This window comes from Acanthaster planci, unplaced genomic scaffold (genome assembly GCF_054643075.1).
Source record: "Acanthaster planci isolate LZ-2023a unplaced genomic scaffold, COTS_SCS Contig2, whole genome shotgun sequence".
Taxonomy (NCBI): Eukaryota; Metazoa; Echinodermata; class Asteroidea; order Valvatida; family Acanthasteridae; genus Acanthaster; species Acanthaster planci.
The window spans coordinates 213429-236367 of record NW_028257626.1 but is presented as its reverse complement, the minus strand read 5'-3'; the positions used below and the strand labels follow the sequence as shown (position 1 = coordinate 236367).

The following is a 22939-nucleotide window of genomic DNA, read 5'->3' as shown; positions in this document are numbered from 1 at the left end:
TTAGAATGCACAAAAAACTATACAGGTCCTGTGTATAGGCCGTAGATGGAAAAGGAAGTGTGAAGCCTTTCAGCATGTTCAAATGCACAACAGAAGTTTACTGAGTGTGTTTGCAAAGTGTAGGGGTGGGGCTGTTTGGTTTTTCTGCGATGCCGGTGTCGAGAATTCAAGACAGAGAAAAATTGAGGGCGCTATTGAAAATCTCAAGGACATGAAAATAATTCGCGATCATGAGCCTGGTTCCAGTGTCACGTTCATGTCGTCTGCTGTGAAGTTTCTCAAATGAAATTCCCCTGGCTCTAGATTTGATCACTTTTGACCAGTTTCAGGTAGTATGCTTGTCTGTGTAGCTAGCAATGTCGAATCGGTCGACATCGTTGTTTCCAAGTGCTGAATCAGTAAGAAGTGAAGGGGTCATCAAGCCGAATGCTGGCACAGTAGGCCTACAGCAAGAACATGCAGAACAACAAGGTGGGCTGTTGCAATGTTAAATCCCGGTATTTGTATCGATAAGCCCGTGTGGGAGGGTCGTTCTAAAACCTCCTCGACCCCACAAGCCCCTCAACTTATAAATCCCTGAAAACACAGATTAATGGGTGCCTGAACCGTACCCATCATGCCCATGGTGTGGTTTTATCAAACAGAGGGCTCTATGACATGTAGGAACTGTGTTACGCATAGTTTCCCCAGCTTGAAAAGTATACATGTGTAAGCGCATTAAAAAGTGATGCTTGCATGCGGCCCATGGCTTCGCGTGAGACTCAATGATGAATAAGAATGGTGGCATTTAGGAGTAGGTTAGGTTAGAGGTAATTATAAAACGTACGTATCTGCACCTTTGCACGTGCGTATATTTCATAGGAATGTTGAGGGCATTCGTTATAAATGGCGTGGTGCGCGGACAAACTTTTAAGTATAAAATACAACAAAATTACTTTCTCTCCCGAGTTGCACGGTACCTCATATAGAAGAGCACTGGACTCATTAGCGGTGAGGTGCGAATTTGAGTCATTGTTAATGCAGTTATGATTTTTTTAGGGGGAGAGAATTAGTTGGTTAGAGGATGTTTTTATAATAGGAAAGTAAAGCTCGACATTTACCGTCGAAGTTTCTTTCCTTTAATTTAATCGAGCTTGCAGTTAACCAGGCTTATATATAATAATTGCTCCTAACCCTTCCAGAAAAAAAATTAGGCGGCCGCTTGTGGACACTGTCTGCCCCCAAAACTGTGAGTGCGGCAGACATCGGACCCCACATTTGGGTGTAGACACTGTCATCTTCTTGCCTGAGAAATTTATTTGAATTATGCTGGTGAAAACAAGCTTTTTCACTTGAAAATAATTATTGTAGTGGTTAAAATCCCACTGCACATGCTTTTAAGTGGTTTATAATAAATGTGGACGACGTTTCAACTTACTGTTTCTATTTATTCATGCATCCTCACTTTTGTGGAAGTTGTAACATACATAACAGCAATGTGCGTACTGCTCGACACCCTGGGAACGAACTGCACTTGTATACGCTCTGGTCGCCGGCTTTTTATGATGGTTCCCGACTGTAAGGTAATGTTCCCCACACAGAAATCGATAGGTGAATACCTGTGGGAAGAGTACCGTTTTCAGATGTAATCCTTTGTCTTGTCTTGATATATACTACACCAACACCCCTTTTCAGGGGTCACACAGGCAGGATTGGTTGTGTGCATGGATCTGTGAAATAGTTACTTATTTTGCTGCTTCTTCTTTCGGGTGATATTGAAGTGTTGAGGGCAGTTTAGAAACTCTTTTTGTCCGGGATTGTTGTGATCTCTTTGAGCAAAGAGTTCCAGTCCACTAGCATGCGTTGAAGAAAAGAGCATTTGTAGCAGTTCTTGGTTGCTGCAATCAATATGAAATTATTTGTGGTTGGTGAAGTATTTCTGGCAGATCGTTGGACGGATCCCGGGGTTTCTCACTGGAACGGCAAGGTGACCCCCTAATGCTTGGTGGAAGTTGATGAACCTAGCTACTTTTCATCTTGTAGCTAGGTCCTCCCTCTGGAGTTCCTGTTTTATGGCAGTGACATTGCTCCTTCTGCTGTATGAGCCTGTGATGAAGCGGGCTGCTTTATTTTGGACTGCTTCAGTCTTGTTGATGAGAAGTTTTGTGTGTGTCCCATATGGAAGAGCAGTAGTCGAGTATTGGTCGTACAAGTGTCTTTAGCCATGTCCTTGATATTTTTTGAGCATGAGTACAAGTTGCGACGTAGAAAACCCAAAGTTCTATTTGCTTTGGCTGGTATCCTTGTGTGGAATTCTTTCCCGTCTTTTCTTTGCTTTACTTTGAAGAATGTTTTTCAAGGAAATTAAGTCCAAAATATGACCTCGCAAAGGCAGTGCTACCATGGAAGCCCCCCAGCAGTCACTGCTCATATTCAGTTTACATGCTTGAAAAATAGTAAAAGCCTATCCGTACCAGTTCATCCATGCCCTCTGAAGACAATCCCCACCTGTAAGATTAGGGGGTCGGGGGGACAGCAGGGAAGAATGGAGCCAGGATGGAAAGGGTTAGGGGTTAATTAAAGTTTGCAACTTGATGATAAGCCCGCCAATGGGTTCAAGTTTAAACTGGCCTTACAACAGTAGAAGAAGGGTAAAATGAGGCTTGATTGTGGTCACATTTTTTCAGGAAGTTGTGCCACAGGGGTATTTTGTGCATCAAGATGAAACTGTAGCTGAAATGTGCATCCCATTTTGTCACCAGCTTCTAGAAGGTTTGTAAAGGTAACAGTGCTTAAAATTACAACACATCTTCAAGTAAACAATACTAATATCCCTCTTTTTTCAGAGAATGAAAGTCTACATTGGCTGACCAATAAAAGCTTCCGGAGCGATGATGCAGTCGCGATCGCCAGGCAACACCTGAGAACAGCAGGGGACAGACTCCAAGAATGTTCCAAAACTCTCCCTCATCATCGCGAGACATCAGAGAGCTCCAACTCCGACCATGATTCTGGAAGAACCGGTGTAGAAGAATCAAACTCGAGCTTGAAACATCTGAAAGAAAGTGAACGCTTTGAGTCTTCACCACTGGTTGGCGCCAAGCAAAGCAGGAAGCGCAAACACAAGCGAGACCACGAAGCAGAGCCTGGTCACAGACATCAGAGGAAAAGACATCATCATGACAGACATCACAGAGACAAGAAGAGAAAACACAAGAGAAACAGAAGGAAGGAACATGATTCAAGTGACTCCAGTGATGAAAGCCCCTCTCAGAGAGATTCCATGAAATTGGAGAGGTAGATCCCATTCCCACTGTCATTTCTCAGAGATGCTGTTTTGTTCCGATTTTGTACTCATTGAGTCATGTGACTGCACTCACTAGGACCAAATGAATAGTTGGACTCCCATCCTCTTCCTTCAACTAGGGGACCCCTGTCCTGAGACTTAACAAGTTAGACCATTTCACAAACTTGCTTAATTTGTTGTTTCTATTCCTTTGGGGAGTTTGTATAATCAAATGAAATATCGTCAGTTATTTGAATTTAGATAGCCTTTATGCTGCTGGTTAAGAGAGAGACCAGAGTTGCTCTCAGATACTTTTGAAAAAAACTAGATTAAAGAATCAAAAAAAAACTTTAAGTAATAGCTTAAGTACGCATCAGCAACAGAGTCAAAATTTGTCTTTCTCAGAAAAAGAGAGACTCTGTTTGAAAAAACGAATGGACAAATTTACTGTGCTCATTATAAATGACCTCATTCACGTATTCTTTGCACTGCATGTACATGGACCTGGAAGCACATGGGTTACATGTTCAATGTATGTTTCCATCCAGGAAAGGCTTTCTGTCATTCATACTCATGTTGGCTATTACCCCAGCCAAACAATTAGAAAGAAATCATTTCTATTCTCAATTTCTTGAACAGGAAGACAGCTAGTGTAGCTGAGGGTTTCTTCATTGATGTGAAAGCAGACAGGAGCAATCTGTGCTTCAACAGCCTTCATTTCACTGACATTGTTGCTTACCATCGCGTCGGACAGTCATGCCTTGGATTGGATACACAGCGTCAGTCAGTGACTTGGAAGAGTGCTACCAAAGCTAAGAAGAAACACAAGGCAGAGTCAAACACCTTCAGATATTTCACACGGGATCTTGTTGATTTAGTGGATGATAATGTGGAAGTACATGTAGGAAGTACCGAGGTCAGTCAGGCACAAACATTTCAACAAAGGACAAATCCAACACAGAGTACTGATTCCTACATCCCCATAGACCGTCCAAGCCCACCCAGGCTTGACTTCGACCCTCTCAGGATTTACGATCCTTCCACCCAAGCGTACCTTGGATCCACTCTGGAGTCGGGCTGCTCAAATCTTGGAAAACCCTATCAACAGTCAGCACCTACCATTGCTGGCCACTCGGCTTTCACAAAGACTGTGGCGTCATACAACCGTCACCTACATGAGGACCCTCATGACATTCCCAAGTGGCTGGAGTTTGTCCATTTCCAGGACAATGCCGATTACGACAGGCAGTTGTCTGCTGGCTGCCATGACAATGCAAGCACCGCAAAGCAAGGCAACCGGAAAAGGAGGGCCAAGCTGATTGCCGAAAAGAAGCTGGCCATTCTCGACAAAGCTCTCCTGCGCAACCCCAACAGTGTCCCGCTGCAACTCGAACAGCTGGAGATTGGTAAAGAATTCTTGGATGGATCAGAGCAGACAAGACAGTGGGAAAAGCTCCTGAAGTCCAACCCAGATGACATTGCTCTCTGGAGAGAGTACCTCCTCTTCAAGCAGTCCTCCTTCTCTAGTTTCTCCATCTCTAAGGTGGCAGGACTCTATGGGAAGTGCTTCCAGACTTTGGTCGCCAGACAGGCAGATCTGGATGGTGTTGAGGCTGTAGACTTAGAGAGCCATTTACTCGGTGAGAAATTGGAAAGTCTTCACAGCCAAAACACACCCCAGCTCATTGTCAGCCATACTCATTCGAGCCAGTGTTACAAGTTGTCAGAAATTGACTTTCAACCAGTTCGAGCTCTTGGGCATTTTGTATTGGGTTGTACACATCCTGCTAAAACTTCATTTTCTTGATTCTTTTGTTTTCGTCCGCAGATTTGTTTGTCAGCTTATGCCATTTCTGGCGGCAGGCAGGCCACACAGAGAAGGCAGTGGCCGCTTTTCAGGCCATGATTGAGCTCAATTGCTTTTGTCCCCCTCAGTTTCAACAAGATGTGCACCTGCAGGGCCAGGTAATACAACAGTCACAAGTACATGAATTCACATTAACTCTTCAGCTGGTTATGCTTACAGTCCAGTGAATCTTTTCATTTTTCAAGTGTCCGATGTTGAAAACCCCAATTTTCTTGTGAAAATCAATACCCTCTACCTGACGTTGATTGAGAATGGCTAATGGATTGGTTCGTGTGAAATAAGTTTTAAAATAAGAAAATAAACAAACATTAACTGTAAAATATGTTTTAAATTATAAACCTTAACCATTTCCTGGATTAAGCCGAAGCCATTAGCCTATTTATTTGCCAATTTGTACTTCTGTTTTTGTAATACTTTTGTAATTATTCTTTTTGTTTAACAGAGACTGACACGATTGACTGAGTATATCAGTTGGTACATTAGAGCACTGTACAATGTTAGAGATCAAAGCTTCAGACCTATCCCAGTAAAACTTCTTTGCTCATTGTAATATGAACATTTCAGGGATTGGACAGATTTGGTTGCTGCGTCAAGTGCATTTTTCTTCTCTAAATGTTGCGGGCATTTGGTCTGTTCAATTTTTTTGTTTTGATTGTATTTGGGCAGGATTCACCAAATCATCAGAAATGTCAAAGGCATTTTTATACTTGCTGTATAAATGCTGCCTCATATGACTCAGCGAAAACCTGTTTAAGAAGTATATGAACTACCTTCACCCACCACCTGCCATTAGTCCAGTCACTGTTAAGCACATGGTATACCTCACCAAATTTCATGTTCAGGTTGCATTTCTGGAGACATTTTGGGACAGCGCCGAGCCCCGGTTTGGAGAGAGAGGGGCCAGAGGCTGGGCTAGCTGGATGCTGAAGAAGGAAATGGGAGGCTGGGAAGAAGTGAGAGTCCCTGGTGAGCCCGACTGTTATTGGTTGTAGGATGCCTTGTCAGGGGCCAGATAGTCCAGTAGGCACAGCCAGCAAGCTAGAAGTTCAGAAATTGCTAAGCGTAGGAAATATTTGCTTATTGCAAAACCAAGGTTACCAGCCATAAATTGTGGAATGCATACTTCTGGTAATTGGTACCCCCTTTATTATGGTTTGATACAAAAATTTCCTATACAGTACTTCCTGAAGTACAGTCTACATGTAGGCCCACAAAACTGGCCCATGTTATTTGTGGATGTTTTCTGTGTGTAGTTGACAAAGATATGTTCATTTCGGGGCACCCTGTGGCAAAAACTAGACTTGTCAGGAGCACACTCTTATAAAGCATGCAGACTTGATAGGACCCAAGAAAAATCTATGGAGACAGATATCAGAAAAAAGTTCAAGGAGGCCGATTCTACTCTTCTCCAACTCTCTTTAGATTAATGGATGACATCTTCTCTGTACAGTTTGCTAGTATATAGAGTGCTGGAAGTAAATCAAACAAAAGAGCTTTTAAGTTTTGCCTGGAGACATGCTCATGCTAGATGTACTGTACATCTTTCAGTTCATCTGTTCATTTGTCAAATGTTTAATGCCATAGAGGCTGATGAAGGTTCACAGGAGAGTTCCACCCCTGTTGCGTATTCATCGCACCAACCCCTATGGCAAGCCTGGATGTGTGAAGAGGTTTTCAGGGAAGGCACTCACTTTGCTCCCTGGCGTCCCGATGAAGCCAAGGGTGAGACGGAGGAAGACTGTGAGGATCCTGAGCGCATGGTCCTGTTTGACGACATCAGTCAGGCTCTCTTCAAGCTCACTGCTCGGCAGAACCACTGTTGTCTTGTCCTTTACTTCCTTGACTTTCTCGGTGTCCCGGTCCCTGGCTGTTTGTTGCAATCTCCCAGTAAAGATACCAGCACTTCAGGGATTTATCTAGAACAGCCAAGCCAGATTTTTCCTCCAGTCAGTAAACCAAATTTTACATTTGCGGGAGTTGCTGGTAATTGTAGGACCCTAGAGCAGCTGACAAGTAGCCTAGACTGCATCAAAGCAAGTGGTGTCAGAGATGCCAACATTGAAAATAGGGCTTTCGAAGACTTTGTGGAGGACGTGTTCAGTCAAATTACGCCGGTTTTTCCCCAACCCATGCAGACGCAGCTTCTGTTGATGAGGTTAGACTTTCAGATGCAGAGAGCAATGATTACCATAGACGACAAGCACAGACAGAAGAAGCGTCTCAAGGAGGCAAAGAGGTTTGCCAAGAAGCTTCTGGGCCAGGAGGAGAACCGCAACAACTTGGACCTCTGGGCTGCCCTAGCAGACTGGGAACACTCTCTCAAGAATGTGGAGGAAGCCAGACGTGTGCTTCAAACAGCTCTTTTGTTCCTAGGACAGCCACGGACAGATGCATCCACGCAAGCTGCCATCAAATTGGCATGTTCATTTGCAGACATGTTTGTCCATTACGACCTTGCCTCCGCCACATCTGTTGGAGTGGTAGATGCAAGCAATATGGAAGCACTACATGTATTGACTTCCGTGATGGAAGATGGATTGTTTAGTCCTCTTCAAGAGGTACAAGGACAGAGTGTGTCAGCCACGAGGATCCTGAAAGCTAGGAGACACTACCAAGAGATGATAACTCAAGCCTTGGACTCTCACTCAAAGGAAAGAGGTGAAAGCCAAGATGTTGATCCATTAGAATTCTCAGAGTGGTGTCAACCTTTAGGAAGCTACATTGTGCATCTGACCAAGTGCTTTGCTATCTTCCAGTACTTGACTGTGGGCATGCAGGCGGCATCAGTCATCTTCGAGTCCACCCTGTCAGTACTCAGGCGAGGCAGATCGACAGGCTCCCACTTGAGTCCACGGCAGCTACAAGTGGACCGAGAGTTACTGACGGTGGCCCACGTCAAGCTATTCTCGTTCTACACCTACAGCAATCCCAGCCCTCTAGGAGCATTGAGGAACCTCATTAAGAGCTCCCTTCTAGAGTTTCCTGCCAGCCCGGCTTTGTTGGAGGCATTCATCCAATCAGAGACCCGATCCCACATCGCCGGGCGAGTCCGCCGGTATTTTGATCAGGCAACAAAACAAAGCGGCTGTCCCACTACATGGTTATTCGCAACCAGGGCAGAGCTTTTGCGACAGGAGGCTATATTTGCTGCTACTGCTGCTGCAGAAGTCAAAGGCCTATTAACTCCACAAATTGAAGGTTAGTTTATCTTTCCAATTATTGTCAAACTTATGCTTTCCTTAGTGAAATTTAGTAAAGTTTGCATTTCAGGTAATAACGTGAAAACTACCTGCAGCATTTGCACATCACTGTGTTATGTTTCTTATCGGTACCCCTCGATTCATGTGTAACAATCATCTTTCACGAGTTCTTCTGGGTGGGGTTCTCATAAGGCTTGGAACACAGCGTAAAGTTGATAATTAATATTGCTCTTCCTGATCGGCGCTTTGTCATTCTTGCTATCATTTCTCCCTAGTGTCGTTACCAGAGACGGGGATAAGCAATCGTATTCGTGCCTTGTTTGACAGAGCATCCGAGAGTCGCAGTTCTCGACACTGTGTCTTGTTGTGGAGAATGTACATGCAGTTTGAGGTAAAGGAGACAATAACGTATCACTTGAATGCTTCTTATATCGTAAATCATGTGTAATTCAGGTTGTGTGCCATGATTTAAAAACTAAACTAGTTTGACTGAAGGAATGATTGAATAAATAAAAAGCCCATCATTGGTAGGCAAACTTTGCTTTTTCCCTTCTAGACAATTTCCGTACCTATCGGTACATGCAGTAGATCAGTGGTATTGGCCCTTGTAACTGGACATTTTCCACCTGTTGTCCATCCAGCAACCCTCATGGGATGTTTTAACCCCTTGACGACGAGAATTTCTTTCCGAAAGCCGAGTCCAAGAATTCCAGCCTCGCTTGGCCAGGAAGGCCACCTGCCAAACCGCAAATTCTCGGTTTGTGGCCCTGCGTGTTCTGCATGCTTTGAATTACACGGTGAAAAGGCTGATTGTTTGGTGGCATGCGGCTCTACTCAAGCTTCCACATTCCCGTTGCCTCTTTTCAAAGTGGGGACTATTGGGAAGCTGGTGATTATAATGCGAATTCGGTCTTTTCATTTCTGGGCTATGCACAAAGACCAATTACCATATATACAAGAGCCAGGGTCTGCCGTCTTTCACCTTGTTCGCTCGAGCGTGGGCCGAGAATAATAGCTGAAAAGCGGGCTGAGGATCTCAATTTTTACGGCGGCTCTATCCGCGTCCCAGCGAGAAGGGGTTAAGTTGCAGCAGTAAATTATTAATCTGCGTTTTGGAAAAATAACAGTTTGTGCAACAGAGTCAGGATGGGCTAGTTAGTTTGTGCCCAAGTGGTGGAGAATAGTCAGTCTTGATGATTTGGAGGTCCGATTTGGGGTAGATAGGATTGGGTAGGTCAACAATAACATACAAGTGCATAAGAACATCAAAGGGTCCACGTGATGAGTTTTTCTTGGATGCCTTTTTGTGTAGCTTTATAGTTTCATTCAGTGTATGACAACAACAGTATTCAAAATCTTTATAATGTGCACTGTTCTAAACATTTAGAATTGCTCAAGCTTTTCTAGATAACAGAGGACGCTGTTGCCGTGATGTCATTCAGGCAAGACATTTCAATTTAACTGTTTCACTGTTTGAAAAGTGAACCCCAAATATGCTAATTGAAAGCATTCCTGAGAGAGGGTCACTTGCCAGCTTATTACTATGTACTTACAGGACAATACAATCACTAAAGGAAAGGTGCTTTAGGACTGTAAATATAAAAAACACTCTAACATCTTTTGTGTTTAAATCAATGCAATACTGAGGTTTTCTTCCAAGGAGGGGAGCACCCTTTTGATCACAAATACGGAAATTTGTATTACCATTAAACCCCCCCAAAAAGGCACCAAATACCTGTTAAAATAGCATTTAAAAAAAATTAAAATAAGGTAAATTGAAACAGGTGGATTTTAAAAGGTTGTAGCAAACTATTTGCTTTACATGGACCCTTTCGGTGTTTTAGAGTTTTAGTGTGTCTGTATTGTAATGCCCTCCTTCCTTTAGTTTTATCTTGAAATTGACACTTGTTTCTGTCTTCAGGTTCAGCAAGGCAACTTGAAGCGGGCTGAATCCATTTTTTACAATGCCTTACAGCACTGTCCATGGGCCAAGGTTGGTAAAATGATGTTTGTTTGTTTGTTGGGGTGTTGGGGTGTTTGTTTGTTTGTTTGTTGGGGTGTTGGGGTGTTGGGTTGTTGGGGTGTTTGTTTGTTTGTTTGTTTGTTTGTTTGTTGGGGTTGTTTGTTTGTTTGTTTGTTGGGGTGTTTGTTTGTTTGTTTGTTTGTTGGGGTGTTGGGGGTTGTTTGTTGGGGTGTTGGAGTGTTTGTTTTTTGGTTGGTTGGTTGGTTGGTTGGTTGGGGTGTTGGGGTGTTTGTTTGTTTGTTTGTTTGTTTGTTTGTTTAAAAATTGGATCCTCATGATAGTTCTTACCAAAAATGTTTAGTAATGGGAGAGATATGAAGATATGGCGCAAGAGGAAGTGCCTAGAAGGGACAAACATTTCGTGACCTTCCCTCTTGTTGAGTCATTGGACCATCATTGCTGTTGGTTTGATAACCAAACTGTGAAACCTGTTAGCATACTAAAAGGGCCAGTGCTTTGATGTCATGTTCACCAAGCTGGTGTCTTGGCATTCATAATGACAGCCAATGGTAATGTCTGATTTTACAAAGAACATGTACCTCCTCAAAATAAATCCATAAATACCGAAGACAGTTTGGCTATTCCTAACATTTATGACCGGCAAAGTACACATTTATTGCTTTATTGAAGAATATGCTTTAAAAAGTCTGAAAAACCGTAGAGTTGATGCCATAGTGAATAAAGACAATTAACTTCAGCAATATGTGAGCAGTTACCTCTCCAAATAAGGCAAGTAGCTAATTCCTAACTAATTATACAGACCTATTGAAGCCAAATTTTTACATTTGAGGTATATACATGTATCTGACAGTGTAACTCAAGATACTCTGCCGTCTTCACAATTTTGGCTGAATATCAGATACAGCGACAGACTTCCTTCTCAAATGTCCCCAAGTAGATTGTGAAAATGATACAGATATTGTCAGTATGTACTACTGTATACTGAGACAAATTTGGTACTTGTGATACAGAAGGTACATTCCAGCATTCTACTCGTAATTGTCCTCTTTTATTGCATGGCAACACTTTCTTTAAATATTAGGTTCTGTACATGGATGCAGTCAGATATTTTCCTTCCAAGCTGCAAGATTATCAGGACCTTCTTATGGAGAAGGAGCTCCGCATCCGCGCCCCCCTGGAGGAAGTGGAACTCCTCATCAAGACTTGAGGACCCTTTGTCAGCCAGGACTGTCAGAATCTTTTTCATCGTGGGAAAGCTCTGCCTGTAAATGGCCCTGGAGGAAGAGGGAACATGTCATTTTATATCAGGCAGGACTTCCAAGAGTTCTTCAGGAAGAGTTCTGAATCCAGGTCTGCATTAAGCTTGTTTTGCAGACTTGATCCTGTGATCCAGTTTTTTCTGTTTCACTGCACTCTACAGAGAGACTGTTCTGACAAGTTCCTCCCAGTTATACAGAAATATGGGGAATAGGCCTGGTTGTTAGGGTTCATGACTTATGAGAAGAGGGTCACAGGTTTGCATCTAGCTGCTGGCCATAGGTCGTGGCCTTGGAAAGGTCACTTCATCGCTTCACCCCTGCTTGTCTCTGTCCACCTACAAGTATGAATTGGCACAGTTTTTTTCTGGTGAGCAACCTATGGTAGACTTGCATCCCGTCCCAGGGGAAATAAGTAGACGTACTCTCAGTCTTTTTGTGCCAAGAAAACTGAAGATGATTCAAGATGTTCCTTTTGGGAAGGTGAGACTTAGATCTGGGTTTTGATTTGTTGTCACTGACACAAGTTACCCATGCTAGTGATACTGAATCAAGATCAGATACTGAAAGTGAACTCCCCTGGGGGAATAGGCATCATCTTCCAATTCCACGGGTGGGAATTTAAGTAATTCTCTCTTTCACATGCCATATTTAAGGGAAAGCAAGAAGTTAAAAATACAAATTCCTGTGCCCACAATTGGCTGATTGGGGTGTCAGTAGGAAAGGAAGGTCAACATTTAAGTCATTCAGAGTCTGAAGGAATAAATTTGTTCAAACGGGAAATCAAGAACTTAAATGTTTGTGACAGGTAACTATATGTACAAGGCATGAGTGTGTACAAACCAGTTGTATTTGATTGTATGTCCTCAGTTCCCCATTTAGGCTCCTCAACCCCCTCCCCCTCCGCTTTGTCCAATTTTAAGAGGATGGGGTATGGTTTCAAACGTGTCCATTTTACAAGTTGTCAAATCAAAAACTAAGTTATAATTATGCAGGTCTAACTTACTTTGGTATTTACTTTATGTGTATTACATTGCTGTTTAAGCTCGAGTATGAAATGCTGTTATGGGGTATTTCCGCCCAAATATTATGTGCCCACTTTAAAGTTAGAAAAACACAAAAACCTCAAATTTATAGAGAGTATGATTAATGCTGTTAAGTGTAGCTCTATGGGGCTGGCCCACTGTGGGATGGTCATGTAAGCCACCTCATACAGCAAGGAGATTGTTTATGACTCTTTGCTTGAGAGCAACCTCGACTTCATGGGCTGCGTGCACGTTGCTTCTACTGATCTCTTTGATAAAATTATAGAGATTATGATAATCACCAGATTATAGACATCAGCACTGATCAGTGGTTCCTTCACCAGATTGCAAGGCATGGTGGGAACCAACATGGCGCTGCAAGATCGCACCCATGGAAACGAGGTCGGTGTGAGGGGGGTTTAAAAGATTGAAATAAAATTGTTGAAAAACTCCTCGGAAATTTGTAAAGTTTCAAGTTGTTATAACTTTCTGACTCAAAATGTGTTTGTGAATAAATATGTGCTGTATGGATAGTGGTGATAGGCGATTGAACACTGGTAATGCATTCATCTATGGCTCGGGCATTAATCGGGTCCAGTTTTCTGAGCCCATATTTATTCCCTGAGGAAGGCCTTATCTGAAAAATATATTTCATTCACGATTTCTTTTTATTTGCCAACTTCAGAATTTTGTTATTTCACATTATGTACTCAAACACGGCGGTTGCAAAGGTGTCAATCTATTACCCTGGCAAGGCATAGCTTTGCTTGATCCTTGCAAAATCTAAATTTCAAAAGAAATCTTGTTGATAGGGGAAACGTCCAACCCAACCCAACCTCCCCCAAGAGGCACAGGAGCATAGGTCCATACTCTTGTCACTACCATCTAATAGACTAGACTTGGTAGAATTCCATTCCAGTAAGTCAATCTGTTACCAACGGAATTATGCTTCAATCACAATTTCCCTTTCCCCAAAATAACGAAATCCAGCACCAAAGCAAAAAAAAAAAAAGCATATTGAATCGTAGATTTGCTGTCAGTGTTGGCTGTGATTCTAAGTTGCACTTATCTGCCTAATCTGTGGTTCTTGCGGTTTAGGACTCAAAACACACAATCCCTTTCTATGCTTTTGCAAGATAAAATGTGGGGATTGAATGGAAATGGGAACAGCCCCTCCATAGTAGGCTAAATGTACTACTAACATGTAAAATAAAATACCATACCAAAGAGCTGGAGATTTTGCTTCCGTTTTTATGTGAAGTTGTGAACTGGCATTGCTGAATGTAGTAACTTTGTGGTTGGTAAGTTTTAATTAAAGGCTAATTGCCTTTACACACTAATTGTGCACGTGACGTCACATTCGGTACACTATCTTTGACAGATCTGCGAGGTAACGTGCGCGCCTTCGAAGTCTCTCAACATTTCCGGCGTTCATAAAATTGCCAGTAGAAACCAAAGATAGTAGAGCGCCGCCCAGCGGCATTATACTATTTTTGGTAGAAACAAAGATCGAAAATGCACGCGCCTCCACAGATATAGTACGCTTCCCGAAATGTCTTTGCCCGTAGTGTTACGTCATGTGAAAAACCTCTCGTGGCGACTGTGTGTTCGCCCATTGTCGAATTATGGTGTCAAAATTACAGCATACCTGTATATTCCATGCATTTAAAGCTCTGGTCCCACCCCTGGTCACAGCATGTCTGCAACTTGAGGGAAGATGGTGCGTGGAAGCAAATATCTCGTCGGATGGGAGTGACTCGGACACTGAACGCCCGCGTAGCCAATGCGCTTACGGATTGTTTTAACTGGGGTCTGTTCAGATATTGCTGTCCGTACACAGATTCAGGCCACGGCTAGTTCTTTCACCCCGATGACCTAACACTTGTTACCCTGATGATTAACAAATGTATCTCTTCAAAATGACTAGTTTACACTGCTGCTCGACGCTCAGTGAAACAGGTGCACTCTCGGTACAAAAAAAATGATCTTTTGTATCGCAAGTATAGTTTGGTGCATGGATGAGACGCAACAGAATACAAGGCGCGCTTTTATTCACTGTCGTCACAAAGACAAAAGCTGACATCCTGGAAACCGCGCCGGCCATGGCAACTGATTAACTTACGTAAACTCACTTATACATGTATTGCTGGTGCGTTGTCTTGATGGACTGAGTAATTAGATATAGTGGTTAAATAATCTAACTAAACCTGCAGCAGATGTAAGATTCTGAACATCATGAATAGAGCGGTGCAGCATCCACCTCAATCCGGACGTAACACGCCAAATGACGGATTCTTTGATTCCAGGCACTTCATGGAGCTCGATTACATCCAACATCGAGCGGAGAGGCGAAGAAAAGAAGCAGCGAGAGAGGAATTCCTATCGGCGCAACGTCAACGCATTGAGGAGGAGAAACCACTCCGAGCATCCACAGAGGGGGAGAGCCAAGATGAAGGCCCAGAGGTGAAGCAATCGTGCCAGTTTTGTCGTAGAGCAGCCGCTCAACCCGTATTTAGGGACGAGACGTCTACTTTTAAGGCTCTTCGTCGCCCACTTGCCCCAAGGTGCACCTGCATGGACCCAACAGACGGTGGACTACCGATTCTCCCCATCGAGTACCCAGTTGACATCGACGACTGGGCCGACAAGCCCTTCAGCACCATCGCCAGTGGGGGTGCGCTGGGTTACCGTGACCTCTTCCCGCTCCTTATGCAGAGGTGTACAGAGGCAGAGGAGAAAGATACCACCCAAGTGCAGACGGAGACACGCCGGCACTCCATCGTGACGACTGACTACCTAACTGGCATGATCAAGCTGGAAGGTACAGGAGGGGAGCACGTGCACATGAATGTCTTCCCTGTACTTCATGTCGTCGTCAGTAGCGACGAAGACGATGATGAGGGATCACCACTCGATAGTACTGATAGAAGCGAACTGGCAACTACTCCAGATGATGCACTCTGTTCACCGAGAACAGATCACGGTCTGGTCTCACCAAGAAGACCGTCTGTTCAGTTCCCAGCTACTCAACGGCGTTCGTCCTTGACTCCCAGCGGCTACTCGGGTCGTGCTTCGATAAGTCCCGGCGCCGCCAGGTCCCGAGTAATCCGCAGGCGATCAGTCGATCACGGATCGCTGGCACTGTCGTTCGCCAGAGCACTAGAGGCAGCCTCAGATGCCATGACACCCATTTCGGAAGGCCGCGAGGGTCAGAATGAGACTGCTGGTGAGGACTTCGACGTCAAGCACGCGGAGGAGACTATGATCCAAATGGCACAGAATCTACAGACCCTCGAGGAATTTCTTGAAGGGTCAAGTTCGAACAGCTCGGTGTCTGACACCAGCAGCGACAATGATGACACTTAGTCTTCTCTAGGTCGTTTTTTCCCTCTAAAAGTACCCCCTCCAGTAATTCAGACGTCCCATCAGTCAGCTTAATGGAAAGTTCCAATACCGCTTTAGCAAGGGTAGAATTTGACTTTGGAAGTCAACAAGAGTTTCGTAGTAGAGATCTTAGGCAAGAACAAGCCAGCCCCTCACCATAATCTTTGTCCAATGGGTGTTAGGGGTGTTATTTTTTGGCACTTCTTGGCACTGTCAACACACAAAAAGCAATAAGCGATAAAATTAATGAAATATAGAAACGTCGTTACTTGAATTGATTTCCAGCTATCAGCCCCCTGCCGCAGTGTGATGATTTTGTCCGCCCCAATCTAATGTCTCCTCCTGCTCGCCCGCACGGATTCACGCCACTGAAACTGAACCAAAAACTCAATTGTGTGGGGTTTCGTGGTTATATTGTAAGACAATCTTCAATTTTGAACAGATTTAACTTGGCACGGTTAACATTATGCTCCCCAATGCACGTAGAAAAATCCTTTGAAAAAAAAACGGCTTGTCTGGGTCCCCTTTTTGAATCATTGGACATTGTTTCCAAGGATGAAATTTATTTCATTTGAAAATGGGATAAACTTTGAAAAAGAAATTTACGGGCCAAGAAGGTGGAAAGTTTTTCAATTTTTGCCACCCCCTCCCAAAACTCCTCAAAAGAATCAAGGAATTACCACCATTGATATAATGTGTTGTCGAATGATAAAGTTGTCCATTGACACAGTCTGAAGAATTTCAAGACGACCAATTCGTAGAATTGCAAACAATCCACTGATTTTGTAATTTCATTTTAAAAGTGCGTTTGTTGCAATCGTTTCTATATAATGGATATCAACTCCATCACCAAAAGTTCTTTGATCAGTTTGTTTTTGTTGTACGGCAAGGTATCTTGAATCACTTGCTGAATTTCAGGTCCGATGGGGTCTGTCTTTGCAGCTTCCGATGTCCTGCATGGAAGCAGGTGCTTTCAAATGCAGTGAGATGTTTTTCCGAGAGCTTGCGAAAAAAAATAACAAGTTTACTCGGGTGGTACTCAAACTCGCGACCTACCGGTGCAGACATCTTAACTACTGGACCACCGAGCTTGCGAGAGTCGGCAGGTCGTTCTGAGTCAGATGTATCAGCGGGTACTGCAAAGTATTACACTTTGTAGTTTGTGTCTGGGATATATACATGTATATGTTTATGTTTAATAACACGTTTTGCCCCTGCACTGACGTATATTTATAACACTGTATACTCAGTGTTTTGTCCGAGAGCTTGTGAAGATGATGGAGTGAGACCAACTCAATGTTGGAGAGAGTCCATCCAGGATACAGGAAATCTTCCACACTGTCGCCAGACTGGCCGTTCACCCGTCATGTGTTGCTATCGCCTGGTAACAGAACTTTGAATTTAGCTCTGTGCCCTGACATGTTGAGACCAAGATTGTTGACCTTGTTCTGGAAACCTTGTTAGCCTTGTTCGTCTCCATCCTATCACTTAATTTATCAGATATCAGTTAACAGTTGCTAGCGTATCTCCACCGACTTCTGAAGGTGTTGAAGCTGGACTCAGTTCCCGTGTCACCCATCTCAGTCTTTTTATCTTTCAGGGCATCGGGTTGATTCTAATCCACAGTATATTTGTATGTATCTAAACACTGTCTATACATGTACATATGTACATATGTTTACATGTAGGTACATATATATACATGTATGTACTACAGGGTAGTGCGGAATACAACTCAAAACGTTAACATTTAACGTTTATAATTTTGTCATTAAATTCATAAACTACGCTGCTAAGCATTAATGTCCCATATGAGACTATAAAAATTATATAAATACTGATAGAATTTCAAGAGGAAGCAAACAAGCACTCAATGGCACATTTTAACACCTATGGACCTACAAGGAAAAACTTTGACATTTGAGGCTGGATGGCCGGACGGACGGAGAGAAAACGGAAATCGGTATTACATAGGCTCGCATTTGCTTAGCAGCTCGCGAAAAAGTGATAAAAATTTCGACAAGATATCAAGACACCTGATAATACTACAAGCATTACTAAATACAAATTGAAAATGCAACCTCCTTCAACATCATTGGGACAATTTTTCACCCTTTTTCACGAAGAGCCACACAAAACAAAAAATATACAGCATCTCTCGATTACATTCATGCTGTTATTGAGGACCAAAAATCTCGATAAGTGCATTTTCACAAAGAGACACAAACCTTACTGCCCCTCGAACACGTACAAAATGCATTGAATGGAAAGGCTGAAAAGTAGGTCAAGTATAGTATTTTGGTTTGGGTTTTAACAAAGAGCCACACATCTTTGTTACATTTACAAATGGCGCCCGTGATCACGTGTGCCTTTAGGCCCTTTGGAAAAATGCGTTGCACAAAAGCACCAAAAAGAAAGAAAACGTGGATTTTCGATTTCACGAACGGACGCGCATCTTTAGTAATTAACCTTGGCTAATTAATCACTGTATTAATTTTAACTACTTTGTTCAGGCAAAAGTTCACCTCTCAAAGAATCATTTGAGTTTTTTTTTACCGCATAAACTTATTCCATATTGGTAGTTTTGCAACATAGATCTCCATTATCAGATCCATGGTTTGCAAGCAGGCCGCTGCTGCAACTACGCCCCCGCGCGCGCTACATGTGACCAGGCAGTGACTTCCGTTAACACTGATCTCTGGAGATCAATGTCCGTTAACCATTTGCAAAAGTGGTTTCAAAAACTGACTGACTAATTTGTCGTTTATTTTCCCCAGATTTCACGGGAAAAATCTGCAAGGCAGGTAGGATTTGTGTTTGCCGGATCTAAAGACGCACTGAACCCAAATTGTGTGACAGACGATGTGATATGAGTGACAGAATTCTTCTTCGGGGGCAGAGGTGAATCCAAAGTGAGAAGCAGAGTGCTGACGTTTCTGTTGAATGAGGTTACAAACAAGGGAATTCAAAGTCAACGCAATGAAAGAAACTTAGTCCACGTAACAAAATGATTGGTTCTCAGTTAAAACTGACTTTGTTATGCCAGGAAGTAGTTGTTAAATGTAAACCTTAAAGTCAGGTTGTGAACTGAACTTTTAAAGCTGATTAATAAGTGTCTGTTTTAAAAACGGCAGTAGGCCTAAGTTAGTTTGGTCGCTCATTTGAAGCAGCGCTCACTTTGTGCTCACAGAAAAGATTCTCACACTTCCGTATGCCGCATGTCGGTTTTCAATAAAATTTACTCAATAAATGAATGAATTTCCTCTAGTACAATTTTTCCTGAGAGTGTGTAAAATTAAAATCATTTTATTGAATTTTTTTCAGTGTTGGCTCATCGAAACCAGACAGAAAAACACATGGACAGTTTGGACATCATATTTACTGACAAAACCTATTGCATGTCCTGGTGGAATTCTCAAGGTTTTACACTCTGAACAAATCACAATTGAACCGACCCAAAGTAAAAATATTACCAAAGCGAGACCGTAGACAATAGGTGTAAAAAAAGAATTAAAAACAAACACACACAAAACACGTTAACATTATGCGCAATGTCCTATCCAGTCTATATAATGGAGATCAATGCCGTTAGCCAATCGCCCCACGCGCCACGCGGAGCCTATGCACCGCGCTTACTGAACACACAGCTATGCGCGCCTAACGTCTGCCCCACTGATCAGTGATCTGCCCATTACTGGGCAGAGTGCCATCTATATCTTCGCACCGCGCCTAGTGACTAGGGCCCCCTGTCACGTCACAGTTCTCTCCTCAGGATTCGTGTACATGCAACCATCTTTTCATCCTGCATTTGTTTAATTTCTCGTTTTGTTTACCTGCACCCTGATATCGAAATACGGAAGCGTTCAAAAAGCTTCTATCTGATCATAAGCTGTTAAACCACTCAGGCTTGTGCCGTCACTTGTGTAGAGAAGTGTCGATTATTCTGAAGAATGGACAGTAAACTGTACGTAGTAAGAATGGATACAGTTAACTTATTTAAATTCTACTTATTTAAATGTTAATTGTAGCGTAGAATTTTTTATAATGTGTTTTTGTATTTTTCAAAATCAAATTTGGCCAATTTACTTCAATTTAACCTCAGTTTCCCTCTTCCACTGTTAATTTAACAAGTAAATATGTTTTCAAAATAACGATTCATGTATAACTTAGAAGAGATAAATTGTGCAGAAGCTTACCTACCCTTGCTTGTATTCCAAATGTATGAATTTTCCAAACGAAACAATTTCCTTCGGTGGCCGAGGGATTTCGACGAATGAGCATTTAATTCCAAGGTTGGAGACGTGGTCTTCATTTGAAGAAACAGTGGACTATGGTCCCAAAATAGTTCCAGAACTTGCTTTTTGGTAGTGCAAAATCCCCAACTCCATAGAGTCGGATAGCATTTGATGACTTGAATCAAGCATACTTCCACAGCCAACTTATACACTGAAATCCATTTCGACTGAGGGTAATGAAGGCAGTGTGTACCTTCTCTGATACACTGATGTTGCTGATGGTATGTGAGTGCAAGCACTGTAATGTGCATGTGAATGTATACCAGGCAAGATATGGGACGGAGGGGGGTACCCCCCTTACCTGTCCAATCCCCATACACACTCTAGAATATTGTTACCTAACACATCCCCCCTAGAAATCTGTGAAGAATTCCTGAGATTCCAATCAAACAATGACCAACACAAAGGCGGGGGGGGGTTCTCTCCGTCCCATATCTCGCTTCAAATGTGGGAATAGGAAACAACTAGCTGGCACCCAGCTCGAGAGTTGCACAATTAACAGCTTGGGCCAGGAGTAAAGCATTTATGCATATTCAAATGTACATAGCTCGGACGCTTTGCGTTCTCACCATTCGAATAAAGAATCACTTTTCTAGAGGTGACAATCAACTTGCGTTCTGATGCAGGCCAGTAAATAGGCTGAAAATTGCTTGTACAAGCCAAATCACAATTTGTATGCACTCTAATTCTCTACGTAGAGCATTTTGTGACATGTGGCCCGCGAACGTGAAGAAAAAATGACAGGTTTAGGCGGACAAAGAGAGTACTAGTTTGCGGCTGAATGGGATTCGGTGCCTGAAACGGTGTCTATTTTTCGAGAAGCGTGGGCATCGATATTTCAAAATGGCGAGGGGCTTCACAACTGCCGACTTGTACTTCTTCGGTAGCTATAATTATTTTCACGGCACTTCTTTGCCGACTTAAATCTTCCCAGCTCTTGAGAATTAATTTTCACGGCGCTCATTTGCCGACTACATTCTCCACCACTCTTGCACGCTGACTTATTGGTCTTCACGGCACTTCCTTGCCGACTTAAAATGCTACTCACTTTGAAATAAGAAAGAAACATGTCGGGGTTTTGTATATTTTTTGCTAAACAAATAGACATAAACACATTACTACATCATGTTTCAATTGCAACCCTTTCCAGCTACACATTATCATGGTCTTTGCTTAGGAGCCATTAACATGGGAGCAGGAATAAGACTAGTGTCCAGTTCGAATTCTATCCCAGTCAATAAGGTGAGCTGTTCGTTGAGGGCAGAGATTATATTCTAGGCTTGCAGGAATAAAATACATTCATTTAAAAAAAATTTCTCCATGCTTATAGGGTGAACATATCTTGCTTATGTCACACGTGGTTTCAGTGTGTTTCTTATATTGATGGCGGATACAAGATTTTATGGTTTGCCCGATGAAGCTAAAAACAATTATTTTGCGGCAGCACCATGTACAATTCTCCGTCGTGAGTTTGTGAGATTCTGGAAAAAAACCTGAGAGGAAACTCAAAATTTCCAACAGTATGCTCTGTTCGTCGTCATAAGACTATTCCGAACGTTGGTAAATCCACTGAAGTGTTCCAAGAAGAGCAAGAGAGCATCCAATTCACCATGTAAGAAGAAAGGAATAACAACATGGCATTCCTTGATGCAGAAAGCAGGAGGACACTCTCAACCACAGCATTTACCGGAAGAGATACCGTCAGTTATCTCCACAGCATTCCCTTCTTCACCCCAGGATCAAGGTTTCAGCTAACGAGGCCCCATCTACGGAGTGTATATGTACAACATCTGCGACACGGATCACCTCTTCTGAGAAATATTAGGTTATCGAGAAATCTTGTGTTTTGCCACCGACATGGACATGGTCGAAGGTTTACATATCGATATTATGGGTGCCAAAATGTAACACGCACATGGGTCGCAAATTATCATTTCAAGTAAGGAAAACCGCAGTGTCTTTGATTCCAACATCTTAGTATTTTTTTTTTTCAATTTTGGAAGTCCTTACGCGCAGTTTTAGTGTAGCACCTTCATGGGGATGGTTATTTGCAACGGCTTCCCCCCCCTTATTTCCGCCTTTGCTACGGAAAGTTATGAAGAGAGTGTAGCGAAAATGGGCTTATTGAGCTTCTATATGTTCCTATTCTACTTTCCTACAACAAAAGCAAGGGCATTGAGTCAAGGCTGGTACCGTTGACATGCAGAAAGCATGTCAAAAAGGACCTGGTATGCTTTTCTCCCTATTGTTCGTGCCACAAAGATTCTGCCACTTTGCAATATGTGTGCAATTGCAAGGGGGAAGTGTGGGCAACATGGCGTCGGCAAATTGTGTTGTAAGGCTCCTCGAAGGCAAATCCTTCTGCATCTTTGTGATTTTCCTCGCTGGAAGCTATGTCAGTGGAAAGAGTAAGAGTATTTCCTTTTTTTATCTGTTTACTTTCTTTGTTCAGTTTCCCTGGATCGAATCATTACATGACATATTGTTTGGCAACCTGTAACTTAACAGTTCTATTTTTAGAATGAACAAATTCATACTAAAGGGCATTTCCCTCACATTCACTTTGCAACTTAGGCTTACTGTAAATAAGATGAGTGAGCTATCAAAGAATATTGCCACATTCTGGTACATTTGGTGCACAATTTGTTTGTTACATTCATAGG

General features: G+C 42.8%; 3 protein-coding genes and 1 long non-coding RNA gene across 5 annotated transcripts in view; 3 read left to right on the top strand and 1 right to left on the bottom strand.

Moving 5' to 3' along the window:
- The first annotated feature begins 216 nt into the window (after positions 1 to 216).
- On the top strand, positions 217 to 13826 carry nrde2 (NRDE-2, necessary for RNA interference, domain containing). The gene is made up of 9 exons (XM_087131582.1): positions 217 to 471; positions 2826 to 3276; positions 3905 to 4905; positions 5094 to 5230; positions 5975 to 6098; positions 6717 to 8330; positions 8608 to 8723; positions 10254 to 10325; positions 11398 to 13826. The coding sequence occupies exons 1-9, from the start codon at positions 357 to 359 to the stop codon at positions 11521 to 11523; spliced, it is 3756 nt and encodes a 1251-aa protein (XP_086987708.1). The 5' UTR covers positions 217 to 356; the 3' UTR covers positions 11524 to 13826.
- LOC147795608 (uncharacterized) lies at positions 10929 to 14602 on the bottom strand. Its single transcript, XR_015423730.1, has 2 exons — positions 14246 to 14602; positions 10929 to 11590 (listed from the first exon to the last, which is right to left on the bottom strand). It is a non-coding gene; the product is annotated as an uncharacterized LOC147795608 (long non-coding RNA).
- Positions 14603 to 14730: 128 nt separating this feature from the next.
- On the top strand, positions 14731 to 16754 carry LOC110986861 (uncharacterized). Its single transcript, XM_022249124.2, has one exon. The coding sequence runs from the start codon at positions 14833 to 14835 to the stop codon at positions 15961 to 15963; it is 1131 nt and encodes a 376-aa protein (XP_022104816.2). The 5' UTR covers positions 14731 to 14832; the 3' UTR covers positions 15964 to 16754.
- Positions 16755 to 22548: 5794 nt separating this feature from the next.
- LOC110986872 (sushi domain-containing protein 2-like) overlaps positions 22549 to 22939 on the top strand; it is a 42321-nt gene continuing 41930 nt past the window's right edge. For both annotated transcript variants that reach the window (XM_087131580.1, XM_087131579.1), the window contains exon 1: positions 22549 to 22684. In XM_087131580.1, coding sequence (XP_086987706.1) covers positions 22591 to 22684 — 94 coding nt within the window. In that variant the 5' untranslated portion in view covers positions 22549 to 22590. The remainder of the gene's footprint in view (positions 22685 to 22939) is intronic.

Coding starts and splice junctions, on each gene's coding strand:
- nrde2 (XM_087131582.1), top strand. CDS start 357: ATGTCGAATCGGTCGACATCGTTGTTTCCAAGTGCTGAATCAGTAAGA. Junction 472..2,825: donor AGAACATGCAGAACAACAAG/GTGGGCTGTTGC, acceptor CTCTTTTTTCAG/AGAATGAAAGTCTACATTGG. Junction 6,099..6,716: donor GGAAGAAGTGAGAGTCCCTG/GTGAGCCCGACT, acceptor TTAATGCCATAG/AGGCTGATGAAGGTTCACAG.
- LOC110986861 (XM_022249124.2), top strand. CDS start 14,833: ATGAATAGAGCGGTGCAGCATCCACCTCAATCCGGACGTAACACGCCA.